Source organism: Pristiophorus japonicus, chromosome 1 (genome assembly GCF_044704955.1).
Source record: "Pristiophorus japonicus isolate sPriJap1 chromosome 1, sPriJap1.hap1, whole genome shotgun sequence".
NCBI classification, from domain to species: Eukaryota; Metazoa; Chordata; class Chondrichthyes; family Pristiophoridae; genus Pristiophorus; species Pristiophorus japonicus.
Window position 1 is genome coordinate 100,487,602 of NC_091977.1, and position 16,782 is coordinate 100,504,383.

A 16,782-nucleotide genomic window follows, 5' to 3' on the forward strand; every position below is an offset into this window, starting at 1 on the left:
GAAGATTGCCCTAGATGGAGAAAGTGCTTCCGGGAGGGCGTTGAGCTCTTCGAATCTCAACGGCGAGAGCGTGAAGAGGTCAAGCGCAGGCAGCGGAAGGAGCGTGTGGCAAACCAGTCCCACCCAACCCTTCCCTCGGCAAATGTCTGTCCCACCTATGACAAGAGTCTGTGGCTCTCGTATTGGACTGTTCAGCCACCAATTTTAGGAGTGGAAGCAAGTCTTCCTCGATTCTGAGGGACTACCTATGATTGCTTCTTACTTCTAAGCCAATTTTGGATCCAACTTGCCACTTTGCCCTGGATCCTATGGGCTTTTACCTTCGTGACCAGTCTGCCATGTGAGACATTATCAAAAGCTTTGCTAAAGTCCATATACACTACATCATACGCACTGCCTTCATCGACCCTCCTGGTTACCTCCTCGAAAAATTCAAATCAGGTCAGTCAAACACAATCTTCCCTTAGCAAATCCGTGGTGATTGTCCCCAATTAATCCTTGCCTTTCTAAATGTAGATTTATCCTGTCCTTCAGGATTTTTTCCAATAATTTTCCCACCACTGAGATTAGGCTGACAGGCCTGTAATTACTTGGCCCATCTCCCTTCTTAAACAAGGGTACCACATTAGCAGCCCTCCAGTACCATGCCTGAATCAAAAGGACTGGAAAATGATGGTCAAGGCCTCTGCTATTTTCTCTTTTGCTTCGCTCAACAGCCTGGGATGCATTTCATCCGGGCCTACGGCCTTATTCACTTTCAAAGCCGCTAAGCCCTTTAATACCTTCTCTCTCGCTATGTTTATTTCATCCAGAATTTCACACTCCTCCTCGATAGCAGTATCTGCATTGCCCCTTTTCTTTGTGAAGAGAGACGCAAAAACCACACCAACATCTTCCAGCTCCACACACAGATTACCCTCTTGGTCTCTTATAGGCCCTCCCCTTTCTTTAGTTATCCTCTTGCTCTTAATATATTTATAGAACATCTTTGGGTTTTCCTTGATTTTACTTGCCAAGAGTTTCAGCCCATTAAAACGTTAAAAAATTGTGCTGAGCTGATTAGAATCATAGAAATTTACTGCACGGAAGGAAGCCATTTTGGCCCATCGTGTCCTTGCCAGCCGACCAAGAGCTATCCAGCCTAATCCCACTTTCCAGCTCTTGGTCCGTAGTCCTGTAAGTTACGGCACTTTAAGTGGTTTCTGTCTCCATGGAGGTTAGGCTGACTGGTCTGTAATTACTCGGTCTATCCCTTTCTCCCTTTTTAAACAAAGATATATTAGCAATCCTCCAGTACCACAGCTGTAGCCAGAGAGGACTGGAAAATGATGATCATAGCCTCTGCTATTTCCTCTCTTGCTTCTCTCGACAGCCTCGGATGCATTTCATCCGGGCCTGGGGATTTATCCACTTTCAAAGCTGCTAAGCCCCTTAATACATCCTCTCTCACTATGTTTATCTCATCCAATATTGGACACTCCTCCTCCTTCGTTGCAAAGTCTGCATCGCCCCTCTCATTTGTGAAAACAGATGCAAAGTATTCATTAAGCCCCCGTCTTCTGCCTCCACACACAGATTTCCTTTATGGCCTCGAATAGGCCCACTCTCTCTCTAGTTATCCTCTTGCTCTTAATGGATTTATAAAACATCTTTGGGTTTTCCATGATTTTACTTGCCAACATTCTCTCATGCTCTTTGCTTTCCTGATATCTTTTTTAATTGCACCCCTGCACTTTTTATACTCCTTTAAGAGTTTCTGCAGTATTGAGTTCTCTGTATCGGTCATAACATAGAAACATAGAAACATAGAAAATAGGTGCAGGAGCAGACCATTCAGCCCTTCTAGCCTGCACCGCCATTCAATGAGTTCATGGCTGAACATGAAACTTCAGTACCCCCTTCCTGCTTTCTCGCCATAACCCTTGATCCCCCGAGTAGTAAGGACTTCATCTAACTCCCTTTTGAATATATTTAGTGAATTGGCCTCAACTACTTTCTGTGGTAGAGAATTCTACAGGTTCACCACTCTCTGGGTGAAGAAGTTTCTCCTCATCTCGGTCCTAAATGGCTTACCCCTTATCCTCAGACTGTGACCCCTGGTTCTGGACTTCCCCAACATTGGGAACATTCTTCCTGCATCTAACCTGTCTAAACCCGTCAGAATTTTAAACGTTTCTATGAGGTCCCCTCTCATTCTTCTGAGCTCCAGTGAATACAAGCCCAGTTGATCCAGTCTTTCTTGATAGGTCAGTCCCGCCATCCCGGGAATCAGTCTGGTGAATCTTCGCTGCACTCCCTCAATAGCAAGAATGTCCTTCCTCAAGTTAGGAGACCAAAACTGTACACAATACTCCAGGTGTGGCCTCACCAAGGCCCTGTACAACTGTAGCAACACCTCCCTGCCCCTGTATTCAAATCCCCTCGCTATGAAGGCCAACATACAATTTGCTTTCTTAACCGCCTGCTGTACCTGCATGCTAACCTTCAATGACTGATGTACCATGACACCCAGGTCTCGTTGCACCTTCCCTTTTCCTAATCTGTCACCATTCAGATAATAGTCTGTCTCTCTGTTTTTACCACCAAAGTGGATAACCTCACATTTATCCACATTATACTTCATCTGCCATGCATTTGCCCACTCACCTAACCTATCCAAGTCACTCTGCAGCCTAATAGCATCCTCCTCGCAGCTCACACTGCCACCCAACTTAGTGTCATCCGCAAATTTGGAGATACTGCATTTAATCCCCTCGTCTAAATCATTAATGTACAATGTAAACAGCTGGGGCCCCAGCACAGAACCTTGCGGCACCCCACTAGTCACTGCCTGCCATTCTGAAAAGTGCCCGTTTACTCCTACTCTTTGCTTCCTGTCTGACAACCAGTTCTCAATCCACGTCAGCACACTACCCCCAATCCCATGTGCTTTAACTTTGCACATTAATCTCTTGTGTGGGACCTTGTCGAAAGCCTTCTGAAAGTCCAAATAAAAGCTTCCCTTTTTTTCTTTATCTTGCCCTGCATGTCTCTTGACCTCCAGGGGGCTCTAGATTGGTTAGCCCTACCCATTTTCTTTAAGGGAATATAATTGCTCTGTACCCTCATGATCTCCTCCTTGAAAGCCTCCCACTGCTCTACCATCAAGTCGCCGTTTCCAGTCCACTTTGGCCAAATCGCATCTCAGCTCAGCAAAATTGACTTTAAGCAATTGAGAACTTTTTTCCTGGTCCACCTTTGCCCTTTTCCACAACTACCCTAAATCTTACTGACTTATGATCACTAGCATCAAAATGCTCTCCCACTGAAACCCCTTCCACCTGCCCCTCTTCATTCCCCAAAACCAAGTCCAGAACCGCCCCCTCCTTTGTTGGGCGTGTTACATACTGGCTAAAGAATGCAATTTAGGAATTCCGTACCATCTGTACCATTCACACTACTTTTTCCCCCAGTCACCAAAGCCACAGAGCAACTTTTGGGGGACGTCCTAGGAATCCTGCCTAGCTTAACTTGGATATGCCCAGTGGTACCTGTGCCTGCTGAAGCAGGTGTGGTTCTCTTGTGGGCTTACTGAAGATGCCAAGAGGAAAACACAGTAACTAACCCCAGATGTATTGATTGCCATGAAAAGTTGGCCCTCAAGAGAAGAAAAAATCTGAATTTTAAAAAATTCTGCACCAACTTCCTGGAGTCAGATTCAAGCCTTGGGTACCCGAGTGCAGATTGCAACTCTTAAAGTTCCACTTCCTCAGCAGGGTGGACACCTCTACTGTGCCACAATGGGTGCAGATGCCTGCATCGAATATTCTACTGACCTGGTTGCCAGGATTTGGGCAGGGTCTGTAGCATGCCAAAGCAGTAGATGTCCTGCCCATAAATTTGGGGGATTTCTACCCTCAACTTTCCTGTCAGCCATCAGAGCACAGTAACCACATGGGTATGCATACACCACCAGCCCGACTCTGCTGCATTACAATTGCACAAAGCAAAAGCAGCTCTTCAATTGTATTGTCCCAGACGCAGCATAAAGGCAACATAAAAATTACTTCTGTAAATATCAATTTAGACAGAATGGTGAATTGATTTAGCATTTAGGACTTTTATTTTAAAAAGGGGTGGTGTTGGGTAGCATTTTGCCCCCTAAACTCTTCAAATTACATTTTTCCTACATCCAAGGTCAGCCAGAAGAGGAGCTTGCCCATACAAGAATGAGGGGATGGGAAGTTGTGAATAAGTAAAACCATTTCCCCACATTTCCTCGCAGCTGGTTAAAGAACAGGGCCATTGTTACCAGGTACACCATTCACCCTTCAGTTGCCAATGGCACATAGGAGCCAGAAATGGAGAGTGTGGAATTTAACATCTCTCCAAATAAGGGAATTTCTTTAATTTAATTAAGAGGATATTGGCCGTTATATATTTCCACTGCAGTTTCTTGAACATTGCTGGACAAGTTCATACCTCAGATCATCTCTGACTGTTCCCCAGTTTCGAGATCCAGTTCCACCCCTTTTGTCCTCTTGTTTCATTCCCCTAAAAGAGAAAGTTTCTTAGTATAACCCAACTGTTCGGTCTCTTCAAAATATAGATTTAGATTACAACCCAAAAAAGTATTTCTCAAGTTAAATTTGGCCCAATAATATTCTCTGAAAGGAGGACAAAAGGGGATTTAGGCTGCTCTACCATTTATTTATACCATTTTTTTTTCCTTCCCCACCCCCAAGAAGTCTTCCAATGCCAGAAACCTCCCCAACCAAGACCAATGAACAGTAAAAATGCCTCTAGAAACTTGGCTTTTATCAAGATTCTCTGTTTAGCCCCAGACCACATTCGGATAGTCATGTTTGGTTCAGGGATTAGGGCGCTCCCAGAGCGAATGCCATACAAGACATGCAAGTGTGTGCCCAAGAATGGTTCTCCTGCCTCTGTGGGGAGGCATCGGAGCTTCAGTATAAAGTTACAGGCCTATAATTCCACAATCCTCCCAGCACACATCCCACAGAGTGTGCCAGAAGGCCCAAAAATTACACCAGGGATCAGATAAACTGGGTTTATCCTTATGTTGGGGATTACACAGGGTCTTGCAAAGGGCTGAATCTCCACTCACCCTTTACAAGGCTAAAGCATAGAAGGCAGTGGAGTCTCCCAATTCCAAGAGTCCCTGCATCCTCAGCCTCCCATCAGCTGAGATGCAGTCAGTGGCAGGTCTGGCAACACCAGGTACACCAAGTCACCAAACAGGCCTCAATAAGTCCCTGGACTTTAAAAGAAAACTGGTGACTTGTCTTGTTAAACTTTCTCCTTCCCCCACCCCACAAGTTGGCCACCAATGGCAGTGAAATCAGGGGACCTCCCTCTGAACTGGCAGGAACAGTGGAGAAGATCTCAGGCACTTATGCTGGGATGCGAGCCCCACGTGAATGTTCAGCTCCACTGGTTCTGCATGCCACTTCAGTGGCTGTGTGATAGAGATAGAGAATTCAAGCTTTGCAGCCTGGCTGCAGTTTTTGAGAAAACACAGACCACATTGCATTAAGTCATCAATCAACTTGACATTTTAGGACCTTGGGTAGCGAGCCAATTAAAAGGTTAACAGACTATCAATTGAGCCAATAAGGTCAAAGAAGGCGAGTTCTTTTCTGTAAAATTGAACCAGGTATAAGTACAGCCATTTTGGCCATGTGGTCTCAGAAGGACAACAGCCTCTCTTAAAGCCAGAAGCTTGTTGCTGCTGCCAGAATAAAGTTACATTAAAACTACAACCGGAGTTCGTATTTCATTGGAAATTAAGAGATCTAATAATTTTAGCGTCACGAACAGGATCGCTGAGGAAAGAAACTGAATTTTGGACATCGAACCTACATACTGAGGTAAGGACTCCTCTTTATAAAAGTCCTCGGTCAAAAGTCTAAATTCGCCTCTCCTTCTACACGATTCCGAAAACCTCCGGTTTGCGAACCCCTCCGGTTGGTAGTCGGCTCGAGGTCCCATAGACGTCTAACTTCGGCGGTGTGTTAGTTAATTAATCACGGACCCACTGATCAGCTGGAAAGCCTACAACGCGAGACCCCAGTAAAGAAATCAGTATTATGGCAGCAGGAGATAAGAGCAAAGAATTGCCTACAACTGTTAAAGGCGGGCGGGCACCACCTGAGGTTTTGATAGATGAAATCCTCCAACAGTTGAAAGAATACATAGAGCAACAATTCGACTTATCTAAAACCTGTATTAAGATCAAACAAAACTACGGAACCTCCAAAGGACAATGGTCCTTGGACGAGATCAAAAGGGTCTGGGGAAAAATAAAGAGCGAACTAGATGGCCCCTAGCCGTTATGGGACAGATCCGAAAGCGGAATGAAATTATAATGCGTTCCCAACATGATCGAGAACTGACCAGTACAAAGGGCCAATTGCAAGCTGTTTGTGCACAGCTGCGACAGAAAAGATTTGAACTTGAAAAGTCTTGAACTTGAAAAGTCAGAAGCAGAAGTTAAAGATCTTAAGGGTGAAATTAAAGAATGAAAAAAATCATTAGGTCATGAGACAGTAATAGGAAAAGGAAAATGTATCGGTCAATTCCCAGGGTACCCATGTTTGGATAAATCAAAAGCGCAAACCCGAAGACACGACTGAGGAATAGATACGGATTCTGAATCCTCAGACGATACAGGGTCGGAGGATGAAGAATTAGGGGTGCGCTTTGCCCCATTTAAAAAAAGACGAGTTGTCGTCAAATCAGAAGAGACTGCGGATGAGGGCAGAACCAAAAAAACGAGGAAAAGGGTGTATGCAGAATACTTAGTTCATGATCCAGCAGACCCAGAGAAAATTGATAAATGGTCCAAGAAGTTGCCCAATCCAAAGAAAGGGGGAGTGAAAACGTGGGACGAATTGGACGGCTTAAGAAATATATATCAACTTCATCCCTGGGACGGAGTGCAAATTTTGACCAAAATGGTGCCAAAAACACAGGGAAGAAAATTGCACGACAAGGTAGAAGAAGCTTTGGGGCAGGATGAGCAAGAATTAAACGCAGGATGGGAGGCGATTAAACACTGGCAGCAAGCCTTCAGTCCAGCTAAGACAGACTGGGGAAAAATTGCAGCCTGCCAACAGAAAGGAACAGAGGAGGTCCTGGAGTATGACGAGCGGTTTAGATGCACGTGGCTAGAACATTCGGGTATGAATAATACGGATGAGGAAATGGATGAACAAATGTTTGGACCCCTGAAAGCAGCTTTCGTGGCAGGTCTAAAGCCAGAACTGTCCAAAATGCTTACGGTCATGTTACCGGATTGGGAAGGTAGAGGAACTACCTTTGCAGCATTGATGGATCGATGTAACCAATTAGATCGGGATATGGGAGCTAAAGTCCGAGCTGTACAGGCTGTGGGATGGAAATCCCAGGATTCCGATAAACAGTTATTTGGAAAATTACCCAGAAAATGTCATTATTGTGGGAAAGAAGGTCACTGGGCCAAGACGTGCAAGGCAAAACAGCAAGGTCGTGGCTGGGGAAGAGGACACAGCCAGGGATACAATTCAGCCAACAAACCAGGCTTGTCACAAGATAACGACCTCATAGAAGCATTTAAGCCACTGACAATACAACAGAAGGAGTTACTTGGGATAGCAAAAAATGATTAGAGCCCACTCTGGCCCCCCTCCTCGCACTAATACAACAGAGGGGAGATGGGATATATATAACTGAGGGTGGGCGATAAGGATGTGGACTGTCTTTTAGACACAGGGTCGGAATTAACATGCTTACCCCTACAATATGGAGACTTTTTGTCGTTGGATGGGCACGTACAGCCTCTGGAGTTGGGGGACATAAAATGGAAATTAAAAGGACAACACCGGTACTTATAGGGCTGGGTCCACGTGAACTAACCACGCCGGTCTGGATAGGCCCTTTTGGGAATGTACGTTCTAATCCAAGTAGATTCATCGTTGCATTTCGAGGATGGTCGGGTGACATGGTCAATTAGAATTTTGAAGAAAGAAGAATTGAAGGAACACCTGATATGGGCTAAAGACAAGAATGATTGTGGCCTACTCCAGATGGAGCCTGCGTCATTTACAGGGACCAAGCCTCCATGCACTAAACAGTATCCCATCAGTCCAACTGCCATCGCAGGAATCTTACCGGTTATTCAGCAATTGGAGAAACAAGGGGTGCTTATTAAAACGCATAGCTCCTCCAATAGATCAGTGTGGCCGGTACAGAAATCTAATGAGACTTGCCGTTTGACTGTCGATTATAGGAAAGCTAACCAGTGTATTGATCAAAAAGCTCCTTTGGTCGCAGATCCCTCCACCATTTTTAATGCCCTCAAACCAGAACATAAATATTTCTCGGTAATAAATATGGCCAACGGATTTTGGTCAGTGCCTCTGGCACCGGAGGTTCGACAGTGGTTTGCTTTCACGGTCCAAGGACAACAGTATACTTGGACCCGGTTACCGCAGGGTTTCCAAAACAGCCCTACGGTATTCCACATGGCTTTACAAAGCCATTTGCGAGAATTATCTCCCCTGTCATCCAATATGTAGACGATATCCTGCTAGCGTCAAACACAGAAGAACAGCATGAACAAGATTTACGAGCTTTGCTGGACCACCTTCGGCTGAAAAGACATAAAGCCAGCATCGACAAAGCACAAATATCCCAAAAAGAGGTTGTATACCTGGGACAAAAGATTTCACAAGGAAAGAGAGAACTTACCCAGGATAGAACTGCAGCCATTCGGGCTGCTAAAAAACCCACCACTATTCAGGAACTAAGGTCTTTTTTGGGATTGTGTAACTTTAACAGAAATTGGATTGACTCCTTCACACAGCTTGCTCAGCCATTGAATGATAACTTAAAGGGGAAACGTGCCTCTAAAGAAGCCATCACCCCACTAAAAAGGAACAACAAGAGGCCTTCCTGAGTTTGAAAAAGGCTGTGTTCGGCACCGGCTCTGGGAATCCCAGACAGTGGTAAGCCATTTATCCTTTTTGTCCATGAGAAAGAAGAATATATGACAGCTATACTGACACAAGAACATGGGGATCGGCAAAGACCTATTGGCTATTATTCGGCAAAACTGGATGCGGTAGCCTTCGGATGGGGAAGTTGCTTAAGGGCTATGGAAGCTACATGTCGAGCGGTAATGATCACTGCGGGTCCAGTCCTCGACCAAAAGCTGATTGTCAAGTGTCCCCACACCGTACACGTTTGCTGTCTTTGAATAGAATGTCTCAGGTGACGGCAGCTAGATGGACCCGTTGGACAGCAGTTTTGGAAGCTCCTAATCTCCATATCGTCCGGGCCAGCCCAGTTAATCCTGCAACTATGCTCCCGATGTCAGAATCGAGGGAGCAAGAGGGGGGAGAATGCGAAGAGCATGACTGCGTGGAGATTTTAAAAGAAACAGAAGAAGCAGCCTTAGCAGCAGAGGAGCCTCTGCACAACCCAGACCTCATCCTGTTTACAGATGGTTCCTCCTTTGTTGACAATGGTACCAGAAAAGTAGGATGGGCAGTTACAACCTTATATGAGGTAGTGGCAAAAGGATGTTTACCCTCAGGAACGTCAGCACAACAGGCCGAGTTACGGGCCCTGTCAGAAGCATGTCGAATAGCAGAAGGACAGAAAGCTAATGTCTACACAGATTCGCATTATGCTTTTAGAGTCGCTCACAACTTTGGTCTGTTATGGCGGAAAAGGGGATTCCTCACTGCTGCTGGTACACCTATCCGAAATGGAAAAGAAGTCCGAGACTTACTAGAGGCCATACAATTACCTCAGGAAGTGTCCATCCTGAAGTGTAAGGCCCATACCAGGGAAAATACCACGGAAGCACAGGGAAATGCCCTAGCCGACCAGGCAGCTAAAGATGCTGCCTCACAGGGCGTTCCCCCAGAAGAACCAACACAGATGTGCAGATTGAAAGCACTCAGGACTCTGACACAAGACCTTCAAACAATGCAAGGCGAGTGCTCCAGAGAGGAAAAATGAACATGGATCGAGGCAGGAATTAAGCTATGTGAAGATGGTGTCTAAAGACAAAGAGTTACGGACAAGCCAGTCGCGCCACAAGCGCTTATGCCTTTTTTAGCCCAACAGATCCACTCGTGGGGATATTTGGCCTCACAACAGATGACAACACGGTTCCAGAAAAGCTGGTGGGGTCGGGGTTTTAAAAAACATGCCCAGCTGGTAGCAGACCGCTGTGTGGTCTGCCAGAAAAATAATTCTGGACCCATCACGGTAATGCTCCAACTGAGGCCCCCTGACCCTGTCGGACCATTCCAGCATCTGCAGGTTGATTATATATCTCTTCCTTCATGCCAAGGATACACTAACATTCTTGTCATGGTCGACAGATTCTCTAGATGGGTAGAAGCTGTCCCAACTAAAAGAGCCACAGCCAATCACACTGCAAAGGTCTTGTGTAAGGATTACATTCCCCGATGGGGAGTCCCGAGTAGCACTGACTCAGATCAGGGAACACACTTCACAGGTGCTGTCTGCCAAGAAGTCTGTAGGTTACTGAACATTACGTAGGATTTACACGGTCCTTATCATCCACAATCATCAGGACAAGTAGAGTGAATGAATCCAACTCTGAAACAACAGCTTGCCAAATATCACCAAGAAGGAACACCCTGGCCCCAGGCACTACCAATAGTGCTATGTAACATTAGGGCAACCCCGAACAGAACTACAGGTCTAAGCCCATTTGAAATTATAACAGGAAGACCCATGTTGCTGCCAGGAACTATTGATTTAAGGAAAGCTGATGTTCACTTAATGAGTGACACTTTGTTATCATTCTGTCAGAATCTAACCAATGCTATTAGTTCTGTTTCCCGACAGGTATTGGCAGCTTGGGGTAATCCACCCGAAGGAGGACACGACATCATCCCGGGAGTCTGGGTGAATGTGAAAAAGTTGCATAAAGAAACTTTGGGTGCCAAGTGGGAGGGTCCTTATCAAGTGTTATTGACCACCCAGGCAGCTGTTAAAGTCCACACTTCACATGTTAAACGAGCACCCGTAACTGAAGTTGAAATCTAATAAGGACAATTACTTTTTGCCAAAATGTATAAATTTACTGTATTACTGATTGTAGGTATTCTAGGCATAGGCCTACTTCTTACTAGCCGACCCTCTGCACCAAAGGGAAATAGTAGAGTACAAGGGAATTACATGTAAATACCTTTTTATATATGTCATACATTTATGCCAAACAAGGTAACATTTCTAGTTGTTGGGTGTGTGCGCATATTCCTATTCACTCAAAGGGAGGGATTCCCTTGAGGCCAGTTCCCTTGAATATCTCGGAAATGGCTGAGTGGATAATTAATCAAAACAAGACAGGCAATGCGTTTCAGGATACGGAAAACTGGGCACGTAAATGGAAGTCAGCAGGTTACAATCTGACTACCTTTGAAGGGGGATACCAACCGTGCTACAATAATTCCAAACGGCCCCCATTTTTTATCATCACTAATACAACGGGAATAGGAAGACCGGGGGAAATCGGTCTGTCTGATTAGAAACATCAAAGGATGCCAAAATATAGGGTATAGTAACTGCTCCCGGAATTATAATATAATCAAGCCACGGAACCGTCCAAACTGGGCTGATGTGGGAATTCTTAACGTAACGTGGTTTCTGAATAAAATAGTGGAAAAGCCTGGACAGGCCCCGGAGTGTTGCTGACAAACAAACAGCTAACCTTCATTGCCTATAATGGCACCTATTGGGTGTGTGGCCACAAGGTCTACCCTTGGCTGCCCCAGAATTGGATGGGATCCTACTATTTAGCCTTCATTGTGCCATATATGTATTATATAGAGTCACTGTCGGAACATTTACACCGTCCTAAGAGAACTATCACAGAAACAGAGAGGTTCTTTGCCATTTTGATCCCCACGTATGGTACTGCCAGACTGGCAAGGGAATCCATTAACATGGCATCCGTTGTGGAACGGGTAGCCAATGATACCTCAGAGGCCCTAGTTAAAATCAATGCAGAAATGGTAGCAATCCGCACAGTAGCCCTACAGAATAGACTGGCCCTTGACTACATCCTGGCTGAAAAGGGAGGTACTTGCGTCCTACTCGGAACTGTGTGTAGCACATATATCCCAGATCGCTCTGAAGAAATTACCCACTTAGCGGAGCATATCCAAAAGGAGAATTGAAAACTTAAGCAACCCCCATCATTCACTTTGTAGAGCGGAGCCACTGAATGGCTAGGTTCAATAGGAACTTCATTGGTGGAAAGTTACTTTTATATTGTTTGCTTATGTTGATTAAATGTTGTTGCAACCAGGCGGCTATAGCTGCTGTCCTACATGTGAGACACCTTGCAGGTCCCAGCAGACCGTCTGTACGTGGCACAGGGGTATGTTATGCTTAAGGGAAGGTTGTTTACTGGTTGAATTAAGATATTGATTTGGATTAAATTGGAATAAAGTTAATTAACCTACTAAAACCAGACTTCCATTGTGGCCACGATGGAACTCGGGTTGGTGTAAATTTGTGTGGAAGCTACTAGTCCGAACATATGGCAAAACACATCAACAAATTTTAGAAGGAAACTCTTAACATGTGTGAAATTATTTTGTAGAATGTTTAACCAGTGATAGCTGATGTTTTATGATTCAGTTTGTGAAAGAATCAAAGGGGGGATTGATAGAGAATTCAAGCTCTGCAGCCTGGCTGCAGATTTTGAGAAAACACAGACCATATTGCATTAAGTCATCAATCAACTTGACATTTTAGGACCTTGGGTAGCGAGCCAATTAAAAGGTTAACAGACTATCAATTGAGCCAATAAGGTAAAAGGCGGCAAGTTATTTTCTGTAAATTGGACCAGGTATAAGTACAGCCATTTTGGCCATGTGGTCTCAGAAGGACAAAGGCCTGGCTTAAAGCCAGAAGCTTGTTGCTGCTACCAGAATAAAGTTACATTAAAACTACAACCAGAGTTCGTATTTCATTGGAAATTAAGAGATCTCACAGTGTGTGCCAACATGCTCCTTCATCTCCATGTGTAGCACGCTTAAGAGTTTGTTAGATTTCATTGGGAGTTGCACGAGCACAACTCAGGATGACGAGCTTCAGTTTCTCTTCCTCTGGGAGATGTCTTGTCTCTATCTCATACCTCCTGTGACTGAGATTGGCACATTTCCTGCATGGGAACTGGCCACATCATATTGGAGTCCAAAATGTTATTACACAATCATCACTTTAGTTGCTTATTTCAGGACAAAACAAACTCAACCTTCAAGCTAGGTTGCAGATTTTTAAAAAAGCAAGATTTTCAATTTTAATTCTTTAGCTTTGCAATTCTTCATGAAACAGACAAACCAAATTAGAAGCACATGAAGCATTGTACAGCACCATTAGGAGTTTTTTCCCCCCCCCCCAAATAGGAGAAAAATGAAGCACTCACTTCAGGCATGATCCATGCATAGTCACCTGCCATCATCCCTCAGATTAGTTTGGTTTCTACTGATCCATCCTGTGCCATATTATGCTCCCCGCCCCAGCCGGCAATCAGTGTAATCAGTGAAACAGATGAGAACTTCGGCTCTTCCACAGTAATTATGCTGTTAAATAGCCAATTAAAAGATAGACCCTTTTATATTATATGTAACTGGGGTTTTAACAGCGTACTGACTGCTAATCAAAGATTATGGCCCTGAAAACTAATTTTAATTTTGTGGAATGTCAAATTTATTCATTTTAATTAACAATTTTCATTTAAAATTAAGACTTTTAAAAAAAAGTTTGTTTATTTTTATTTCAGGTTTGCCTTTTCCCCCCAATTTTGTTTTGCTCTCTAACATTTAAAAAAAAAGTTAGATTCAAAAGAAGCTTACTCACTTCCTGGTTCACGGTCCTGAGAATTCTGTATTTGATTGGCTGCTTAAACAGTTTGTTGACGTCACAGCAGCTCGCCTTAAAAGATTCCCCATTAATTTGCGTTGATTTCAGTTACTCGTCGAAAAAGCTTAACTTCGCCACAGAGATTGCGAGATCTTTGTGGGAAGTTTACTTCAGGGTCAGCGGCAAACACCTTTGCTTCGCCACTGACCGCAAGTTACGTGCCTATATTGTTTGCTACCAAGAGTCAGATTACGAGTTCCAGATCAGAAGCATCAACCAAGCAGCGCAGGAATCCACCAGGCTCTCAACTCTCCTTCAGTATTAAGTCAGAAGTCTTCTCAACCTCAACTGATTCAGTGGCACCCAGTTCTGGTTTGCAGCAACTGACTCCGGTGGTTTAATCACCACCCAACAAGCAATCAGTCATCTGGAGCTTGACAAAGGTTCCAACCTCAAATCAGTGCTGGCAACAGGGCAAAACAATCTAGACCACTAGACACCTTTACAAAAATAAATGGTAATGAGTCAACCCAGATTTTCTGAAGAGCTTATCTGGCTCCACGGTTTCAACCAGAGATGTTTACAGCTCTTGACTGGCATCTCTTGCAGCGGTCAGTGATCTCAGCAGTAGTGAGCTAGATATGTTGTAACAGCATCCATCCAAAGTAGGTAAACCACCAGGAGACACCAGGCTTTACAACATATAGGTGAAATACCTCACTCTCAAAATGAAAAAAGGAAGGAAGAAAAGGAGTAGATTCTTCAAGGGCTCCCACAGACTCCAACAATCTTCTCTACTTAACCCGGTCCTCCACAGGAACTAGAGAAGCAGTACCATCAGGAATAAAATAAAAATTACCCATTACTTTGCAGTCCCAAGTAGTGGACAAATTTTAATCCATATTGGCTTTAAGGACCCCAAGACCAAGGTACTAATTTACAGACCGTGTAGAACCTCCTCAGAGTTGCCAGCTTCTGTGTACAATCTACACTACTTCTGTGTAGATTAAAAATAATCCAGCAAAATTCCTGCTTATATTTCTCAATTCTCTTCCTTACTTGTTGCTAAAAAAAAAAATCATACATTACACTGCTCAGTGCTTTACAGAATTATTTTTTGAAGTGTACCAACTGTTACACAGGCATACAAGGCAGCCATTGTGCACTAGTAGAATCCCACAAAACAGCTAAGAGATTAATGACTGTCTTTAGGTGTAGATGGATAAAGGTTAGCCAGGATGCTGGGAGAACTCCTTACTCTTCTGGAAAAGGGAAGACTGAGGGGTGAACAGATAGGAGGTCTTTAAGATTATGAAAGGGTTTGATAGGGTAAACATAGAGAAGATGTTTCCACTTGCGGGAGAGACCAGAACAAGGGACCATATATTTAAGATAGTCACTAATAAATCCAATAGGGAATTTCAGTAGAAACATCTTTATCCAGAGTGGAGGGAAAACTAGATATATACACAAGGGATAAATGAATAGAAGGATATGCTGATGGGAGCGAGAGGAGGCTCATGAGCAGCATAAATACCAGCATGAACCTGGCCTGTTTCTGTGCTGTAAATTCTATGCAATTTAAATATTACCATTGGATCTTTACTGTCCATAGAACAGGAACACAGGACCTCAGTTTAATGTCTAATGGAAGAACAGCACCTCTGTGCTCAAGCTCTGGTGTGCACCTTGCACCCACAACCTTCTGACCTACAGGTACTGCCACCAAAATGGGCAAAAGCTTCCTCCTGCAGTCAAAAGTGATACATATACAAGTGAAAAAGGATGATCATGTGTATTCCTTAAAAAGGTACACCAGTCCCCCAACTCCCAAAATGGGATGACTGCAATCTCGATCTACACATGGACCTTGAACTTTTTAAAATATAAAAAAAGGAAAAACTGCAGCAGATGATCAAACATTAACAAACTCATTCCAATTGTTACAATAGACATACTGCAACAGCAGAAATGCAAAACCACTATCACACACAGGAATTTAATTATTTAGGTGTGGAGAGTAGAACATTTTCCTATTTACACTCCACAACTAAATTGGGAAAAGTCTCTTCACAATTTAGCTTCAAGGTGAATAGTATAGCTTTTTTTTTTTAATTTAAAAAATCTTCTATCTCACGGAGGTCATCCAGTCAGTGTAGAATGAAGCACTATAGAAAGTAGCCAAGTCTGAAAAAAGCACATACTCTCCAAGGCCAAAACCAAGAGAAGTTTTTTTTTAAAAATCTGATCACAGCGAGTGGCATATCCAGCAACACAAATACCAAGCATACAGTCCATTTCCACTCAGTTCTGGGAACTCAAAGCCTTGGTATCACATTCAAAATCCACCAGGCACAAACACAGCAGTACACCTTAAATAAAAAACAATACCACTCCCTAGAATCACTCCACAGAAACATCCACAAGCCACTTAAAGTTCAGTATACTAGAAATAAAATGCATGACAGTGTAACTTTTTTTAAAAAAAAGTCCTAAGTTGGATATACATGAAAAAACTAAAAAAAAAGGTTCAAATACACTTGTCAGCCACTGTATGCATGTTGTGCCTACGAGCTGATGCATGTGCACTTCATTTCACCCACAGTTAACTTTGGTCTTTGGAGCCAAATGCCCATAAATGTAACTGATGGGATTATCAAGACAGCAGCAGGCCACCTCTGCCGATGCTCACACAATGCAAATATTGAAGCATTAAATCACTATTACATTTTTGTTAAATTAAGCATGCGTACAAGTAGAACACAACAACAATAATTTGTATTTACATAGGACTTTTAACATAGTAAAAATGTTCCAAGGCACTTCACAGGGGTGAAAATCTATCTCTCTCCTCGTGAGCCCTAATCATGACTCACTGCAACATTT

At 43.7% G+C, this 16,782-nt stretch overlaps 1 protein-coding gene across 2 annotated transcripts in view; it reads right to left on the reverse strand.

The window, feature by feature from the left end:
* The window catches only part of LOC139265014 (intracellular hyaluronan-binding protein 4.S-like), a 54,243-nt gene that overhangs the window by 18,509 nt on the left and 18,952 nt on the right, over nt 1-16,782 (reverse strand). Inside the window, exon 4 of one of the 2 annotated variants that reach the window (XM_070881957.1) lies at nt 4,462-4,533. The exons of the other annotated variant lie outside the window; for it this stretch is intronic. Within the exon in view, the coding sequence (XP_070738058.1) occupies nt 4,462-4,533 (72 nt within the window). The remainder of the gene's footprint in view (nt 1-4,461; nt 4,534-16,782) is intronic. 2 annotated transcript variants of the gene reach the window in all.